This window comes from Crinia signifera, chromosome 19 (genome assembly GCF_055691185.1).
Source record: "Crinia signifera chromosome 19, ASM5569118v1, whole genome shotgun sequence".
Taxonomy (NCBI): domain Eukaryota; kingdom Metazoa; phylum Chordata; class Amphibia; order Anura; family Myobatrachidae; genus Crinia; species Crinia signifera.
In genome coordinates, this window is record NC_139226.1 from 139,489,776 (window position 1) to 139,509,759 (window position 19,984).

Sequence of the window (19,984 nt, forward strand, 5' to 3'; positions counted from 1 at the left end):
GCGTCCAGAGATAGTGTTCCCCACCCGTTATACACTATACACACCTGCGTCCAGAGATAGTGTTCCCCACCCATTATACACTATACACACCTGCGTCCAGAGATAAAGTGTTCCCCACCCGTTATACATTATACACACCTGCGTCCAGAGATAGCGTCCCCCCACCCATTATACACTATACACACCTGCGTCCAGAGATAAAGTGTTCCCCACCCGTTCTACATTATACACACCTGCGTCCAGAGATAAAGTGTCCCCCACCTGTTATACACTATACACACCTGCGTCCAGAGATAAAGTGTCCCCCACCTGTTATACATTATACACACCTGCGTCCAGAGATAAAGTGTCCCCCACCTGTTATACACTATACACACCTGTGTCCAGAGATAAAGTGTTCCTCACCTGTTATACATTATACACACCTGCGTCCAGAGATAAAGTGTTCCCCACCCGTTATACACTGTACACACCTGCGTCTAGAGATAAAGTGTTCCCCACCTGTTATACAAACCTGCGTCCAGAGATAGTGTTCCCCACCTGCTATACACTATACACACCTGCGTCTAGAGATAAAGTGTTCCCCACCTGTTATACACACCTGCGTCCAGAGATAGTGTTCCCCACCTGCTATACACTATACACACCTGCGTCCAGAGATAAAGTGTTCCCCACCCGTTATACACTATACACACCTGCGTCCAGAGATAAAGTGTTCCCCACCCATTATACATTATACAAACCTGCGTCCAGAGATAAAGTGTTCCCCACCCATTATACATTATACACACCTGCGTCCAGAGATAAAGTGTTCCCCACCCGTTATACATTATACACACCTGCGTCCAGAGATAAAGTGTTCCCCACCCGTTATACATTATACACACCTGCGTCCAGAGATAAAGTGTTCCCCACCCGTTATACATTATACACACCTGCGTCCAGAGATAAAGTGTTCCCCACCTGCTATACACTATACACACCTGCGTCCAGAGATAAAGTGTTCCCCACCCGTTATACACTATACACACCTGCGTCCAGAGATAAAGTGTTCCCCACCCATTATACATTATACACACCTGCGTCCAGAGATAAAGTGTCCCCCACCCGTTATACACTATACACACCTGCGTCCAGAGATAAAGTGTTCCCCACCCGTTATACACTATACACACCAGCGTCCAGAGATAAAGTGTTCCCCACCCGTTATACACTATACACACCTGCGTCCAGAGATAAAGTGTTCCCCACCCGTTATACACTATACACACCTGCGTCCAGAGATAAAGTGTTCCCCACCCGTTATACACTATACACACCTGCGTCCAGAGATAAAGTGTTGCCCACCCGTTATACACTATACACACCTGCATCCAGAGATAAAGTGTTCCCCACCCGTTATACACTATACACACCTGCGTCCAGAGATAAAGTGTTGCCCACCCGTTATACACTATACACACCTGCGTCCAGAGATAAAGTGTTCCCCACCCGTTATACACTATACGCACCTGCGTCCAGAGATAAAGTGTTCCCCACCCGTTATACACTATACACACCAGCGTCCAGAGATAAAGTGTTCCCCACCCGTTATACACTATACACACCTGCGTCCAGAGATAAAGTGTTCCCCACCCGTTATACACTATACACACCTGGGTCCAGAGATAAACTGTTCCCCACCCGTTATACACTATACACACCTGCGTCCAGAGATAAAGTGTTCCCCACCCGTTATACACTATACACACCTGCGTCCAGAGATAAAGTATTCCCCACCCGTTATACACTATACACACCTGCGTCCAGAGATAAAGTGTTCCCCACCCGTTATACACTATACACACCTGCGTCCAGAGAAAAAGTGTTCCCCATCTGTCATACACTATACACACCTGCGTCCAGAGATAGCGTCCCCCCACCCATTATACATTATACACACCTGCGTCCAGAGATAAAGTGTTCCCCACCCGTTATACACTATACACACCTGCGTCCAAAGATAAAGTGTTCCCCATCTGTCATACACTATACACACCTGCATCCAGAGATAGCGTCCCCCCACCCATTATACACTATACACACCTGCGTCCAGAGATAAAGTGTTCCCCACCCGTTATACACTATACACACCTGCGTCCAGAGATAAAGTGTTCCCCACCCATTATATATTATACACACCTGCGTCCAGAGATTACACATCTGCGTTTCGGTGCACACACATTTTATTGGTAAAGAAAAAGCAAAGCCACATTTTTATTCATCCTATAAGGAGGCTCGGGTAGGTGGTGACTCGTGTCTGGAAGACATCGCCCCCAAGCGTTGTGACCCCCCATCCTACAAATGTAACTGTCATGTCCGTTCCCTCCGATATCTTCTGCTGGGTGCCGTGGTGACACCTCTGTGAGGCTACTTGTACAGAAGTTGTTACTTTGTAACTAGACAGGAAAGATCATCAACCTGCCGCCGGCTACGGGCTCTGCGCTACTGTGACAATCTACAAAGTGAGACAAATAAAGTGGCGGATGTGGCCTGTGTCGTAATATCGCAGCGCACCACTGGAACAGAGACTATGACATCACTGTGTATACTATATAGGGGGATCAGGAAGGCGGCGTGGTTGGCAGTGTTACTAGCAGAGTTCTGTCGGTTACAAGACCAGATATATGTCGACACCCCAGTCTGTGTGATTGGGGACGAGGGGAGGGGAGGGGGATCTGGACGCACAAATCCATGGCAGCAAGAGACACTATACATTGCCCGATACTTGGCTGCTCATCTGTTCTGCCTCCGATATGAGAGATTCCAACTTCCAGATCTTCATGGGGTTTCTCCTCCAATATGAGGGACACAGATGAGACGTTCTACAGGTAAGGGTGCATATCAGGTATTATACAGGGGGAGGGGGATCTACGAGGCCAGCTCCTGCTGCTATGGTAGGACAGTGTTTGTTATCCTCTAAGCCTCTGTGGCCACCTGGGGAATGGAGACAAGACAGACTGAGAGTTATATAGTGGGAGGAGCACGGTCCCCAGCAGCACAGAGTATATCAGGAGATGAGTGATGTGTCAGTGAGGACAGGACTGTATGTGACAGGGGCAGTGACATGATGTGAGGAGGGGAATGGAGGCAGCAGAAAGCCACAGACTGAGAGTTATATAGTGGGAGGAGCAGGGTCCCCAGCAGCACAGAGTATATGAGGAGATGAGTGATGTGTCAGTGAGGACAGGGCTGCATGTGACAGGGGCAGTGACATGATGTGAGGAGGAGAATGGAGGCAGCAGGAAGCCACAGACTGACAGTTATATAGTGAGAGGAGCAGGACCCCCCCCCCCAGCAGCACAGAGTATATCAGGAGGAGTGATGTGTCAGTGAGGACAGGGCTGCATGTGACAGGGGCAGTGACATGATGTGAGGAGGGGAATGGGGGCAGCAGGAAGCCACAGACTGAGAGTTATATAGTGGGATGAGCACGGTCCCCAGCAGCACAGAGTATATCAGGAGATGAGTGATGTGTCAGTGAGGACAGGGCTGCATGTGACAGGGGCAGTGACATGATGTGAGGGGGGAATGGAGGCAGCAGGAAGTCACAGACTGAGAGTTATATAGTGGGAGGAGCAGGGTCCCCAGCAGCACAGAGTATATCAGGAGATGAGTGATGTGTCAGTGAGGTCAGGGCTGCATGTGACAGGGGTAGTAACATGATTTGAGGTGGGGAATGGAGGCAGCAGGAAGCCACAGACTGAGAGTTATATAGTGGGGGAAGCAGGGTCCACAGCAGCACAGAGTATATCAGGAGATGAGTGATGTGTCAGTGAGGACAGAGCTGCATGTGACAGGAGCAGTGACATGATGTAAGGAGGGGAATGGGGGCAGCAGGACGCCACAGACTGAGAGTTATATAGTGGGAGGAGCAGGGTCCCCAGCAGCACAGAGTATATCAGGAGATGAGTGATGTGTCAGTGAGGACAGAGCTGCATGTGACAGGAGCAGTGACATGATGTGAGGAGGGGAATGGGGGCAGCAGGAAGCCACAGACTGAGAGTTATATAGTGGGAGGAGCAGGGTCCCCAGCAGCACAGAGTATATCAGGAGATGAGTGATGTGTCAGTGAGGACAGGGCTGCATGTGACAGGGGCAGTGACATGATGTGAGGAGGAGAATGGTGGCAGCAGGAAGCCACAGACTGAGAGTTATATAGTGGGAGGAGCAGGGACCCCAGCAGCACAGAGTATATCAGGAGATGAGGGATATGTCAGTGAGGACAGGGCTACATGTGACAGGGGCAGTGACATGATGTGAGGAGGGGAATGGGGGCAGCAGGAAGCCACAGACTGAGAGTTATATAGTGGGAGGAGCAGGGTCCCCAGCAGCACAGAGTATATCAGGAGATGTGATGTGTCACTGAGGACAAGGCTGCATGTATCCACTTGCATTCTGCCACATATTACACTGTGCAGTTATAAGCCAATTAAGAACATTCTTTACTGACAGCCCCTTGCAGACTACAATGATACGTAGACTTGGATGGAGCGCGTCAGGGTAACACAGTGAGGTAAGTTGCCGTGTGGCCGAGCCAAGCTTGGAGATATCACATAGGAATCGCTTCCGCATGGCGACTGATCAGGTAAGTGTCAATACTGTCATATAGCGTCCCTTCCCTTCATCACCATAAGGTGGCGCAGTACACTGTAACCTACATGACACAGACCTGTGTGTTCTGCCGTCATTACTCCTCCACTGGTACGGAGCAGTTCTCCTTGTTCTCGGATGGTATCGCTAAGTAATCAGTGCTGCGGGAAGACAGAGCGCGTGAGATTCATAATAATACATCTCGCCGCCGTATATAACATTTATTGTGCAGTTTTTTTCACATTTTACCTCTTTTGTATGTAAACGCAATCCCTGTAGATTCAGCGCAATTCTATCCCTATCACTATGGCCAGACGCATTTCTCTGTAAGACTAGGGACCTACTTCTGCATAGATCACTATGGCGGGAGTTTACAAATCGAGAGATTATCAAACAATCGCAAATGTGCAGCGTTTGCATTGTGCGCGTGTGCGGCTGCAAATAGCGACTAAAAACGCAAACACGGCAATAGCAATGAAAACGCAGTTTGTCTGCCGGAAGGCGGGGTGTGGGGGCGTAAACATGGTATCTTCTGGGCGTGCCCAGGTGTTTTCAGGGAGGGTCTGTGATGTCAGCGCTGAGCACTTCCACCCTGTCTCAGACGGACTCCCATTTCCACACGGCAAAGACTCTTCGATGTTTTGGGTTTTCACTTCCCTGCCCTGGCAACCAAGATGTATTATACACTCACTGATCACAACTAGCGTTGTGATGTACTAACATCTACCCCATAGTACCTACCAACTAGATTAATCAAACAGAATGTATAGGAGGTGACACTTACACACTCTCCTGGGCAACTTCTTCAGCCTTGGAGATCTTCCTGTAGCAATAAATGACCTCTATCAGGAGCCATAAGGTGAGGAAAGCCAGGAGAATATACATCATGATCCCCGAGAGGACAGAAGTAAAATCTTCATTCTCTGATGGGAAAGAAACAAATCTTATCCATGCTTCCTATAACAAGCACTGATATCCTCCCTATGTACAGTACAGTGCAAATCTATATCCTCCCTATGTACAGTACCGTGCAAATCTTATCCATGCTAACACTGATATCCTCCCTATGTACAGTACTGTGCAAATCTATATACTTCCTATGTACAGTACTGTGCAAATCTTATCCATGCTAACACTGATATCCTCCCTATGTACAGTACCGTGCAAATCTATATCCTCCCTATGTACAGTACCATGCAAATCGTATCCATTCTTCCTATAACAAGCACTGATATCCTCACTATGGGCCTTATTCTAGTTCACTGTTTCTGACAAAATCCTTCTTAGATGGACAAAACCATGTGCACTGCAGGTGGGGGCAGATGTTACTTGTGCAGAGAGAATTAGATTTGGGTGGGGTTTTACTTCAAAGTGAGATCTATATTGCAGTGTAAAAATAAAGCAGCCAGTATTTACCCTGCTCAGAAACAAAATAACTCATCCAAATCTAATTCTCTCTGCACATTTTACATCTGCCCCCCTGCAGTGCACATGGTTTTGTCCATCTAAGAAGGATTTTGTCAGAAAGTGTGAACTAGAATAAGGCCCTATGTACAGTACTGTGCAAATCTTATCCATACTTCCTATAACTAGCACTGATATCCTTGCTATGTACAGTACCATGCTAATCTTATCCATACTTCCTATGACTAGCACTGATATCCTTGCTATGTACAGTACTGTGCAAATATTATCCATGCTTCCTATAACAAGCACCTACATCCTCCCTATGTACAGTACCGTGCAAATCTTATCCATGCTTCCTATAACAAACACTGATATTCTCGCTATGTACAGTACCGTGCAAATCTTATCCATGCTTCCTATAACTAGCACTGATATCCTCGCTATGTACAGTACTGTGCAAATATTATCCATGCTTCCTAAAACAAGTACCTAGATCCTCGCTATGTACAGTACCGTGCAAATATTATCAATGCTTCCTATAGCAAGCACTGATATCCTCCCTATGTACAGTACCGTGCAAATCTTATCCATGCTTCCTAGGGATGCAGTTAAAATCCCGGCGGTCGGGATCCCGGCGTTCAGAATCCCAACGCTGGAATCCCGATCACCGAAATCCCGTCACTTTCTCCCTCCGGGGGTGTCCACGACACCCCCGAAGGGAGAATAAATTAGTGTGCCGAGCGTAGCGAGGCACCGGGCCCGCTGCGTGGCGAGCGCAGCGAGCCCGCAAGGGGGGGCGATCCACGTCCCCCCCTTGTCGGGATTTCGGCGATCGGGATTCCAGCGTCGGGATTCTGAACGCCGGGATCCCGACCGCCGGGATTTAATACTGAATCCGCTTCCTATAACTAGCACTGATATCCTCGCTACAGTAAAGTACAGTGTAAAGCTTATCCATGCTTCCTATAACAAGCACCTACATCCTCCCTATGTACAGTACTGTGCAAATCTTATCCATGCTTCCTATAACAAGAACTGATATCCTCTCTATGTACAGTACCGTGCAAATCTTATCCATGCTTCCTATAACCAGCACTGATATTCTTGCTATGTACAGTACCGTGCTAATCTTATCCATGCTTCCTACAACAAGCACTGTTATCCTCCCTATGTACAGTACTGTGCAAATCATATCCATGCTTCCTATAACAAGCACCTAGATCCTCGCTATTTACAGTACTGTGCTAATCTTATCCATGCTTCCTATAACAAGCACTGATATCCTCGCTATGTACAGTACTGTGCTAATCTTATCCATGCTTCCTATAACTAGCACTGATATCCTTGCTATGTACAGTACCATGCTAATCTTATCCATGCTTCCTATAACTAGCACTGATATCCTTGCTATGTACAGTACCGTGTAAATCTTATCCATGCTTCCTATAACAAGCACCTACATCCTCCCTATGTACAGTACCGTGCAAATCTTATCCATGCTTCCTATAACTAGCACTGATATCCTCGCTATGTACAGTACTGTGCTAATCTTATCCATGCTTCCTATAACAAGCACTGATATCCTCTCTATGTACAGTACCGTGCAAATCTTATCCATGCTTCCTATAACAAGCACTGATATCCTCTCTATGTACAGTACTGTGCTAATCTTATCCATGCTTCCTATAACAAACACTGATATCCTCGCTATGTACAGTACCATGTAAATCTTATCCATGCTTCCTATAACTAGCACTGATATCCTCGCTATGTACAGTACTGTGCAAATCTTATCCATGCTTCCTACAACAAGCACCTAGATCCTCGCTATGTACAGTACCGTGCAAATCTTATCCATGCTTCCTATAACAAACACTGATATCCTCGCTATGTACAGTACCGTGCAAATCTTATCCATGCTTCCTATAACAAACACTGATATCCTCGCTATGTACAGTACTGTACAAATCTTTGCCTGGGAGAGACCTTGATGCAGAATAACTACCATGGATCTTGTAGCTGTGCTCAGTCCCGCCATGGTGTATGACCTCACCTTTGTATTGGAGGGGTTTACTGTTCCTCACCCAATTTTAAGCCTCCTACACAGCTGTTTCTCTTTCAGTTAATGACTGTGTTTCAACCTACAATTCAATGCCTGTACCTCATCAAGATCCATCGAGTTTTTAAGCGCCCACTACACAAAGTGCTAACTATTTAATTTCAGTCTCCACTGGATATGTGATGCATTTTGCAGTTTGAAACCCTACCAGCTACACCGTGACATTTCTGGCATCCTTTACTGTGGAGTGTGCTGCATGGCCTTATCTTTCAGCTCCATTGTGCCTGCAGCATCCTGATGGTGTCCTCCTGGGCCTTTAATACTTGCAGCAGTTGGTGCCATAATCACTTGCTATTTCATCTTTCCTCCATTTGTAGCTGTGAGTTCTAATCCCACACCAATCTTAGCAATCAGGATGATGCTACAATGTAAGTTCGGGGTAGCCTGCTTTGTCCGGAAGGCAGCCAACTTTCACATTAGCAAAATACTTTCTTTTTGATCATTAACACTAACAGAACATAATCCAAATGCTAATGGCCTGGCAAATGGCCTGTTGGTTTGGCATTGATCGCACAGAGAAACGTTAAAGTTTTATCTCCTCCTACAGCTCCCGCCTGACTGACAGGTGCCACATCCACAGACCATAATTACATATATTAATGCCATCAGAATGAGCTGTTCCGGATGATGCAAAGTGTTCAGTAGCAGCAAAGCGGAGAAGAGAATCTTTTCCTTTCCCTGTATCGCACTGTGGGGGTCTCAGCTCTTGCTGCATGACTTAAGGTGGCCATACACACGCAGATTTATCTGCAGATCTGTCTGGTTGGAACAAAAACATGGTTATGGATGAGAGAAAATTACAGTTGACCATTTGCTTGGAAATGCTGGAAAACTGCCAAACTGTCACTCATCCATAACCATGTTTTTGTTCCAACCAGCCAGATCTGAACATAAATCTTACTAGTGTATGGGCACCTTTAGTTTCCATGGTTAAGTGAGCACAGATCTGGGAATCCTGATAAATGCCTTCACGCCACCTACTCGCCTCACAGCCCTGGCGGCTCCGTGTGCGCAGATTCCTTATCCGCTTGTAACGGCATGTGGAACAAATATACTGTAAATCAGTATGTCAAAAACACTAATCTCTGGACTATGGACATCGCAGAACCTCACAGAGCACCCCCCAAAAAGTAGATCATATGCCCAAGCAGGATTTGTAGATCTGTTGCCAAAAGTAAAAAGAAATCTCTCAAAATACAGAATATTCTTTTTCCTGTCCCAGTGCTTCCCTTACAGTGTGCCGTGTACACTGGGGTGCCTCCAGACACTTGCAGGGGTGCCCTGGATTGGTTGTCCAGAACTGATTCAAAATTGTTATACAGATTGAGGATCCCTTATCCGAAAATGCTCGGTACCAGGAGCATTTAGGATGGGGGATTATTCCGGATTTCAGAATAATTTTTATATTTTCCATACTCGCCTGGTCCTCAGGCATCCCCCGGTGTCCATCGCATCCATCTTTTATGTCATCCCCGGTCCCAATGATGCACTGCATGGGTGCACCCACACAATGCATTCGTGGGACCGTGGATGACTCTGAAGATGGGCGCTGCAGACCAGGGGAGTACAAAAAAACCAAAAACCTGTGTTTTTTGGAATATATCGTTTTGGATATCCAGACAAGGGATACCCTACCTGTATTTAATATAATAGGCAAAACCAGTACTGGTTACTACAACTTATAAACTAAATATAGACAAATAGAAGTAAATCTTATCCCGACGACATATTAGAACCTAAAGACCTATAAGCACAATTTACTTAATTTAATATTTTATTTCTACATTTTTGAAAAAAGAAAGTTCTGGCGTAGGGGGCGACATGAAACAAGTCTCATACTCCAGGCAGCCGAGGTTGATACACGTTTGGGAACCATTGTCCTATCCGATAACCTATTGTTGCATCAAAGGATGAGAGGCCCAAGAATATGAACCACTTTTACTTATTTACCTTGATGGCGTGTAGCCGCCATGTAACTGAAATAAAACAGCTGTCAATCACATATAACTCCTGGAACAGCTCTTAGATCAGGCATGTCCAGCTGCGGCCCTCCAGCTGTTGTGAAACTACACATCCCAGCATGCCTTGCCATAGTTTTAGCATTCCCTAATAGTAAAACTGTGGCAAGGCATGATGGGACTTGTAGTTTCACAACAGGTGGAGGGCTGCAGTTTGGACATGCCTGTCTTAGACCAATTCTACAGCAAACTATAATATAACTCAGGGCCTTTTTCTAGCCGTTGTGCTAAGCGTATGAACTAACGCTGAATGAAGCAATCGCCAGGTTCTGCAGTCCGGCGCTCCACGCGACATGCCACGATGCGTATACCCGTGTCTTATCGCGGTTAAGCTACCAGTGGCTCCGTCTGTACCAGAGTCCCAGTTGTGAGCCTGTATACTGTCCCGTATCCTGTCATGGCAGTTTCTGCGCTGTGCCGCTACTACATCATTCATTTATAAGGTGCCACAAAGCTGCAGCGCCGGACGGTTGGAACGGCACATTATACATAGAAACAGGACATAACGGACCACAAGCCACTTACAGCGCCACGTGACTCTTACCTACTTCAGTGACGAGGAGATCGATTTTGATGTTGCTCTGAGTAGAGTGGTGGTGTGCCTCGAAATAGAGCGTGCGGTTCACGGTGCAGTAAAATCGCCCGGAATCGGCAGTGGTGACGTTGTGTAATATGAGGGAGACGTCCTGCAGGTCTTTGCTCCCGTTCCACAGAAGACGACCTTTGAATGGGCTTTTGGGCTCACGGTGCTTTCCCTCGATGAACTCATAGATCTAGATGGTGACAGAGCAGAGAATAGTGAACTCGCTTAGTGTAACACACAGCATTAACGCTACATGTAGTGTAACACACGGCTATCATTAACACTACATGTAGTGTAACACACGGCTAGCATTAACGTTACATGTAGTGTAACATACGGCTAGCATTAAAGCTACATGTAGTGTAACATACGGCTAGCATTAACGTTACATGTAGTGTAACACACGGCTAGCATTAACGCTACATGTAGTGTAACACACCGCTGGCATTAACGCTACATGTAGTGTAACACACTGCTAGCATTAGCGCTATATGTAGTGTAACACACGGCATTAACGCTACATGTAGTGTAACATACGGCTAGCATTAACGCTACATGTAGTGTAACATACGGCTAGCATTAACGCTACATGTAGTGTAACACACCGCTAGCATGAATGCTACATGTAGTGAAACACACCGCTGGCATTAACGCTACATGTAGTGTAACACACCGCTAGCATTAGCGCTACATGTAGTGTAACACACGGCATTAACGCTACATGTAGTGTAACATACGGCTAGCATTAACGCTACATGTAGTGTAACATACGGCTAGCATTAACGCTACATGTAGTGTAACATACGGCTAGCATTAACGCTACATGTAGTGTAACACACCGCTAGCATGAACGCTACATGTAGTGTAACACACAGCTAGCATTAACGCTACATGTAGTGTAACACACCGCTAGCATTAACGCTACATGTAGTGTAACACACCGCTAGCATTAGCGCTACATGTAGTGTAACACACGGCATTAACGCTACATGTAGTGTAACATACGGTTAGCATTAACGCTACATGTAGTGTAACATACGGCTAGCATTAACACTACATGTAGTGTAACACACCGCTAGCATGAACGCTACATGTAGTGTAACACACAGCTAGCATTAGCGCTACATGTAGTGTAACACACCGCTAGCATTAATGCTACTTGTAGTGTAACAGACCGCTAGCATTAACGCTACATGTAGTGTAACGCACGGCTAGCATTAACGCTACATGTAGTGTAACGCACGCCTAGCATTAACGCTACATGTAGTGTAACGCACGCCTAGCATTAACGCTACATGTAGTGTAACGCACGGCTAGCATTAACGCTACATGTAGTGTAACGCACGGCTAGCATTAACGCTACATGTAGTGTAACGGAAGGCTAGCATTAACGCTACATGTAGTGTAACACACCGCTAGCATTAACGCTACATGTAGTGTAACATACGGCTAGCATTAACGCTACATGTAGTGTAACACACCGCTAGCATGAATGCTACATGTAGTGAAACACACCGCTGGCATTAACGCTACATGTAGTGTAACACACCGCTAGCATTAGCGCTACATGTAGTGTAACACACGGCATTAACGCTACATGTAGTGTAACATACGGCTAGCATTAACGCTATATGTAGTGTAACATACGGCTAGCATTAACGCTACATGTAGTGTAACATACGGCTAGCATTAACGCTACATGTAGTGTAACACACCGCTAGCATGAACGCTACATGTAGTGTAACACACAGCTAGCATTAACGCTACATGTAGTGTAACACACCGCTAGCATTAACGCTACATGTAGTGTAACACACCGCTAGCATTAGCGCTACATGTAGTGTAACACACGGCATTAACGCTACATGTAGTGTAACATACGGTTAGCATTAACGCTACATGTAGTGTAACATACGGCTAGCATTAACACTACATGTAGTGTAACACACCGCTAGCATGAACGCTACATGTAGTGTAACACACAGCTAGCATTAGCGCTACATGTAGTGTAACACACCGCTAGCATTAATGCTACTTGTAGTGTAACAGACCGCTAGCATTAACGCTACATGTAGTGTAACGCACGGCTAGCATTAACGCTACATGTAGTGTAACGCACGCCTAGCATTAACGCTACATGTAGTGTAACGCACGCCTAGCATTAACGCTACATGTAGTGTAACGCACGGCTAGCATTAACGCTACATGTAGTGTAACGCACGGCTAGCATTAACGCTACATGTAGTGTAACGGAAGGCTAGCATTAACGCTACATGTAGTGTAACACACCGCTAGCATTAACGCTACATGTAGTGTAACATACGGCTAGCATTAACGCTACATGTAGTGTAACACACCGCTAGCATGAATGCTACATGTAGTGAAACACACCGCTGGCATTAACGCTACATGTAGTGTAACACACCGCTAGCATTAGCGCTACATGTAGTGTAACACACGGCATTAACGCTACATGTAGTGTAACATACGGCTAGCATTAACGCTATATGTAGTGTAACATACGGCTAGCATTAACGCTACATGTAGTGTAACATACGGCTAGCATTAACGCTACATGTAGTGTAACACACCGCTAGCATGAACGCTACATGTAGTGTAACACACAGCTAGCATTAACGCTACATGTAGTGTAACACACCGCTAGCATTAACGCTACATGTAGTGTAACACACCGCTAGCATTAGCGCTACATGTAGTGTAACACACGGCATTAACGCTACATGTAGTGTAACATACGGTTAGCATTAACGCTACATGTAGTGTAACATACGGCTAGCATTAACACTACATGTAGTGTAACACACCGCTAGCATGAACGCTACATGTAGTGTAACACACAGCTAGCATTAGCGCTACATGTAGTGTAACACACCGCTAGCATTAATGCTACATGTAGTGTAACAGACCGCTAGCATTAACGCTACATGTAGTGTAACGCACGGCTAGCATTAACGCTACATGTAGTGTAACGCACGCCTAGCATTAACGCTACATGTAGTGTAACGCACGCCTAGCATTAACGCTACATGTAGTGTAACGCACGGCTAGCATTAACGCTACATGTAGTGTAACGCACGGCTAGCATTAACGCTACATGTAGTGTAACGGAAGGCTAGCATTAACGCTACATGTAGTGTAACACACCGCTAGCATTAATGTAGTGTAGCGCCACAAAGGACCTGATGCGTATATTCGCTGCCTAGCGAGCAAGTAAACGCCGCCTGCCAAACGCATGCCCCCCACTGCCCGAATTCCCGCACTACCATGTGTGTACGCTCACACATCCGCTTGCATGCAGCTGCACGTAGGAGAATCGTTAGACGGCCGTTCACCATTGATTGATTTTTCCTCCCTTCGCAGATAAACGTACAGTAAGTCTATATTTATCCTGCACGGTGATGGCCGAAATGAGGGCGTTTCTATGGGAGCGCCCACTGTTTTTGTAGGCACAACCATGAAACGCTTTTGCACAGAGCCTCACCATCAGGTGTGAACAGGTCTGAATCGGGCCTGTACTTCCTAACACAATCCATCTATTTTCTGGTCCCGGTCTACAGTGTCTCTAGATAGAAGCACAATAGGTCTATCCTGGAAGGCCGACATTATGAAAATGTCGACAAGAAAAGAGGTAGACACATGACCAGGTCAACATGAGTATTCATGATGGTATGAGGGTGGCCCGAGCACAGCGCGGCGCAGAGCCAGAAGCGTGGGTATGCGTTAGACTAATTTGGGGTCCATGTCAACGGTTGTCAACATTAACAGCAAAAAATGTGAAAAACTTATGTCAACCTTTTCATGTGTCTACCTTTTTCATGTGGACATTTTGACCCTGTCGCCCTATTGCATGACGACATTTTGGGGTAGACCGATTACCTATCTATTTATCCACACCCCTATTTTGTACTGTACCACATGGAAGAGGCAGTGACTGAGTACGTGTGACTTCCCCCTTGTTGCTATGGGAGTCGGCTCTTGTACAGGGTAACAGGAAGGGCAGGCAGTGACTGGGTACGTGCGACTTTCCCCTTGTTGCTATGGGAGTCGGCTCTTGTACAGGGTAACAGGAAGGGCAGGCAGTGACTGGGTACGTGTGACTTTCCCCTGGTTGCTATGGGAGTCAGCTCTTGTACAGGGTAACAGGAAGGGCAGGCAGTGACTGGGTATGTGTGACTTTCCCCTTGTTGCTATGGGAGTCGGCTCTTGTACAGGGTAACAGGAAGGGCAGGCAGTGACTGGGTACGTGCGACTTTCCTCTTGTTGCTATGGGAGTCGGCTCTTGTACAGGGTAACAGGAAGGGCAGGCAGTGACTGGGTACGTGCTACTTCCCCCTTGTTGCTATGGGAATCGGCTCTTGTACAGGGTAACAGGAAGGGCAGGCAGTGACTGGGTACGTGTGACTTCCCCCTTGTTGCTATGGGAGTCGGCTCTTGTACAGGGTAACAGGAAGGGCAGGCAGTGACTGGGTACGTGCGACTTTCCCCTTGTTGCTATGGGAGTCGGCTCTTGTACAGGGTAACAGGAAGGGCAGGCAGTGACTGGGTACGTGTGACTTCCCCCTTGTTGCTATGGGAGTCGGCTCTTGTACAGGGTAACAGGAAGGGCAGGCAGTGACTGGGTACGTGTGACTTTCCCCTGGTTGCTATGGGACTCGGCTCTTGTACAGGGTAACAGGAAGGGCAGGCAGTGACTGGGTACGTGTGACTTTCCCCTGGTTGCTATGGGAGTCAGCTCTTGTACAGGGTAACAGGAAGGGCAGGCAGTGACTGGGTATGTGTGACTTTCCCCTTGTTGCTATGGGAGTCGGCTCTTGTACAGGGTAACAGGAAGGGCAGGCAGTGACTGGGTACGTGCGACTTTCCTCTTGTTGCTATGGGAGTCGGCTCTTGTACAGGGTAACAGGAAGGGCAGGCAGTGACTGGGTACGTGTGACTTTCCCCTTGTTGCTATGGGACTCGGCTCTTGTACAGGGTAACAGGAAGGGCAGGCAGTGACTGGGTATGTGTGACTTTCCCCTGGTTGCTATGGGAATCGGCTCTTGTACATGGTAACAGGAAGGGCAGGCAGTGACTGGGTACGTGCGACTTTCCCCTGGTTGCTATGGGAGTCGGCTCTTGTACAGGGTAACAGGAAGGGCAGGCAGTGACTGGGTACGTGTGACTTCCCCTGGTTGCTATGGGACTCGGCTCTTGTACAGGGTAACAGGAAGGGCAGGCAGTGACTGGGTACGTGTGACTTTCCCCTGGTTGCTATGGGAATGGGCTCTTGTACAGGGTAACAGGAAGGGCAGGCAGTGACTGGGTACGTGTGACTTCCCCCTGGTTGCTATGGGAGTCGGCTCTTGTACAGGGTAACAGGAAGGGCAGGCAGTGACTGGGTACGTGTGACTTCCCCCTTGTTGCTATGGGAGTCGGCTCTTGTACAGGGTAACAGGAAGGGCAGGCAGTGACTGGGTACGTGTGACTTCCCCCTTGTTGCTATGGGAGTCGGCTCTTGTACAGGGTAACAGGAAGGGCAGGCAGTGACTGGGTACGTGTGACTTCCCCTGGTTGCTATGGGACTCGGCTCTTGTACAGGGTAACAGGAAGGGCAGGCAGTGACTGGGTACGTGTGATTTTCCCCTTGTTGCTATGGGAGTCGGCTCTTGTACAGGGTAACAGGAAGGGCAGGCAGTGACTGGGTACATGTGACTTTACCCTGGTTGCTATGGGAATCGGCTCTTGTACAGGGTAACAGGAAGGGCAGGCAGTGACTGGGTACGTGTGACTTTCCCCTGGTTGCTATGGGAGTCGGCTCTTGTACAGGGTAACAGGAAGGGCAGGCAGTGACTGGGTACGTGCTACTTTCCTCTGGTTGCTATGGGAGTCGGCTCTTGTACAGGGTAACAGGAAGGGCAGGCAGTGACTGGGTACGTGTGACTTTCCCCTGGTTGCTATGGGAGTCGGCTCTTGTACAGGGTAACAGGAAGGGCAGGCAGTGACTGGGTACGTGCTACTTTCCTCTTGTTGCTATGGGACTCGGCTCTTGTACAGGGTAACAGGAAGGGCAGGCAGTGACTGGGTACGTGTGATTTTCCCCTGGTTGCTATGGGAATCGGCTCTTGTACAGGGTAACAGGAAGGGCAGGCAGTGACTGGGTACGTGCGACTTTCCCCTTGTTGCTATGGGAGTCGGCTCTTGTACAGGGTAACAGGAAGGGCAGGCAGTGACTGGGTACATGTGACTTTACCCTGGTTGCTATGGGAATCGGCTCTTGTACAGGATAACGGGAAGGGCAGGCAGTGACTGGGTACGTGTGACTTCCCCCTGGTTGCTATGGGACTCGGCTCTTGTACAGGGTAACAGGAAGGGCAGGCAGTGACTGGGTACGTGCGACTTTCCCCTTGTTGCTATGGGAGTCGGCTCTTGTACAGGGTAACAGGAAGGGCAGGCAGTGACTGGGTACGTGTGACTTTCCCCTTGTTGCTATGGGAGTCTTCTCTTGTACAGGGTAACAGGAAGGGCAGGCAGTGACTGGGTACGTGTGACTTTCCCCTTGTTGCTATGGGAGTCGGCTCTTGTACAGGGTAACAGGAAGGGCAGGCAGTGACTGGGTACGTGCGACTTTCCCCTTGTTGCTATGGGAATGGGCTCTTGTACAGGGTAACAGGAAGGGCAGGCAGTGACTGGGTACATGTGACTTTACCCTGGTTGCTATGGGAATCGGCTCTTGTACAGGGTAACAGGAAGGGCAGGCAGTGACTGGGTACGTGTGACTTTCCCCTGGTTGCTATGGGAGTCGGCTCTTGTACAGGGTAACAGGAAGGGCAGGCAGTGACTGGGTACGTGCTACTTTCCTCTGGTTGCTATGGGAGTCTTCTCTTGTACAGGGTAACAGGAAGGGCAGGCAGTGACTGGGTACGTGTGACTTTCCCCTTGTTGCTATGGGAGTCGGCTCTTGTACAGGGTAACAGGAAGGGCAGGCAGTGACTGGGTACGTGCGACTTTCCCCTTGTTGCTATGGGAATGGGCTCTTGTACAGGGTAACAGGAAGGGCAGGCAGTGACTGGGTACATGTGACTTTACCCTGGTTGCTATGGGAATCGGCTCTTGTACAGGGTAACAGGAAGGGCAGGCAGTGACTGGGTACGTGTGACTTTCCCCTGGTTGCTATGGGAGTCGGCTCTTGTACAGGGTAACAGGAAGGGCAGGCAGTGACTGGGTACGTGCTACTTTCCTCTGGTTGCTATGGGAGTCGGCTCTTGTACAGGGTAACAGGAAGGGCAGGCAGTGACTGGGTACGTGTGACTTTCCCCTGGTTGCTATGGGAGTCGGCTCTTGTACAGGGTAACAGGAAGGGCAGGCAGTGACTGGGTACGTGCTACTTTCCTCTTGTTGCTATGGGACTCGGCTCTTGTACAGGGTAACAGGAAGGGCAGGCAGTGACTGGGTACGTGTGATTTTCCCCTGGTTGCTATGGGAATCGGCTCTTGTACAGGGTAACAGGAAGGGCAGGCAGTGACTGGGTACGTGCGACTTTCCCCTTGTTGCTATGGGAGTCGGCTCTTGTACAGGGTAACAGGAAGGGCAGGCAGTGACTGGGTACATGTGACTTTACCCTGGTTGCTATGGGAATCGGCTCTTGTACAGGATAACGGGAAGGGCAGGCAGTGACTGGGTACGTGTGACTTCCCCCTGGTTGCTATGGGACTCGGCTCTTGTACAGGGTAACAGGAAGGGCAGGCAGTGACTGGGTACGTGCGACTTTCCCCTTGTTGCTATGGGAGTCGGCTCTTGTACAGGGTAACAGGAAGGGCAGGCAGTGACTGGGTACGTGTGACTTTCCCCTTGTTGCTATGGGAGTCTTCTCTTGTACAGGGTAACAGGAAGGGCAGGCAGTGACTGGGTACGTGTGACTTTCCCCTTGTTGCTATGGGAGTCGGCTCTTGTACAGGGTAACAGGAAGGGCAGGCAGTGACTGGGTACGTGCGACTTTCCCCTTGTTGCTATGGGAATGGGCTCTTGTACAGGGTAACGGGAAGGGCAGGCAGTGACTGGGTACGTGTGACTTTCCCCTGGTTGCTATGGGACTCGGCTCTTGTACAGGGTAACAGGAAGGGCAGGCAGTGACTGGGTACGTGTGACTTCCCCCTGGTTGCTATAGGACTCGGCTCTTGTACAGGGTAACAGGAAGGGCAGGCAGTGACTGGGTACATGCGACTTTCCCCTTGTTGCTATGGGAGTCGGCTCTTGTACAGGGTAACAGGAAGGGCAGGCAGTGACTGGGTACGTGTGACTTTCCCCTGGTTGCTATGGGAGTCGGCTCTTGTACAGGGTAACAGGAAGGGCAGGCAGTGACTGGGTACATGCGACTTTCCCCTGGTTGCTATGGGAATCGGCTCTTGTACAGGGTAACAGAAAGGGCAGGCAGTGACTGGGTACGTGTGACTTTCCTCTTGTTGCTATGGGAGTCGGCTCTTGTACAGGGTAACAGGAAGGGCAGGCAGTGACTGGGTACTTGTGACTTACCCCTGGTTGCTATGGGAATCGGCTCTTGTACAGGGTAACAGGAAGGGCAGGCAGTGACTGGGTACGTGTGACTTCCCCCTGGTTGCTATGGGAGTCGGCTCTTGTACAGGGTAACAGGAAGGGCAGGCAGTGACTGGGTACGTGTGACTTTCCCCTGGTTGCTATGGGAGTCGGCTCTTGTACAGGGTAACAGGAAGGGCAGGCAGTGACTGGGTACGTGTGACTTCCCCCTGGTTGCTATGGGAATCGGCTCTTGTACAGGGTAACAGGAAGGGCAGGCAGTGACTGGGTACGTGTGACTTCCCCCTGGTTGCTATGGGAGTCGTCTCTTGTACAGGGTAACAGGGAGGGCAGGCAGTGACTGGCTACGTGCGACTTTCCTCTTGTTGCTATGGGAGTCGGCTCTTGTCCAGGGTAACAGGAAGGGCAGGCAGTGACTGGGTACGTGTGACATCCCCCTGGTTGCTATGGGAGTCGGCTCTTGTACAGGGTAACAGGGAGGGCAGGCAGTGACTGGGTACATGTGACTTCCCCCTGGTTGCTATGGGACTCGGCTCTTGTACAGGGTAACAGGAAGGGCAGGCAGTGACTGGGTATGTGTGACTTCCCCCTGGTTGCTATGGGAGTCGGCTCTTGTACAGGGTAACAGGAAGGGCAGGCAGTGACTGGGTACGTGTGACTTTCCCCTGGTTGCTA

At 48.7% G+C, this 19,984-nt stretch overlaps 1 protein-coding gene across 2 annotated transcripts in view; it reads right to left on the reverse strand.

The window, feature by feature from the left end:
- Window positions 1-2,207: 2,207 nt before the first annotated feature.
- SCN3B (sodium voltage-gated channel beta subunit 3) overlaps window positions 2,208-19,984 on the reverse strand; it is a 39,725-nt gene continuing 21,948 nt past the window's right edge. Inside the window, exons 3-6 of one of the 2 annotated variants that reach the window (XM_083163523.1) lie at window positions 10,721-10,949; window positions 5,417-5,555; window positions 4,701-4,793; window positions 2,208-2,976 (exon numbers count right to left, since the gene is read on the reverse strand). In XM_083163523.1, the coding sequence (XP_083019649.1) occupies window positions 4,730-4,793; window positions 5,417-5,555; window positions 10,721-10,949 (432 nt within the window). In that variant the 3' untranslated portion in view covers window positions 2,208-2,976; window positions 4,701-4,729. The remainder of the gene's footprint in view (window positions 2,977-4,700; window positions 4,794-5,416; window positions 5,556-10,720; window positions 10,950-19,984) is intronic. The other variant, XM_083163522.1, reaches the window with a different exon arrangement.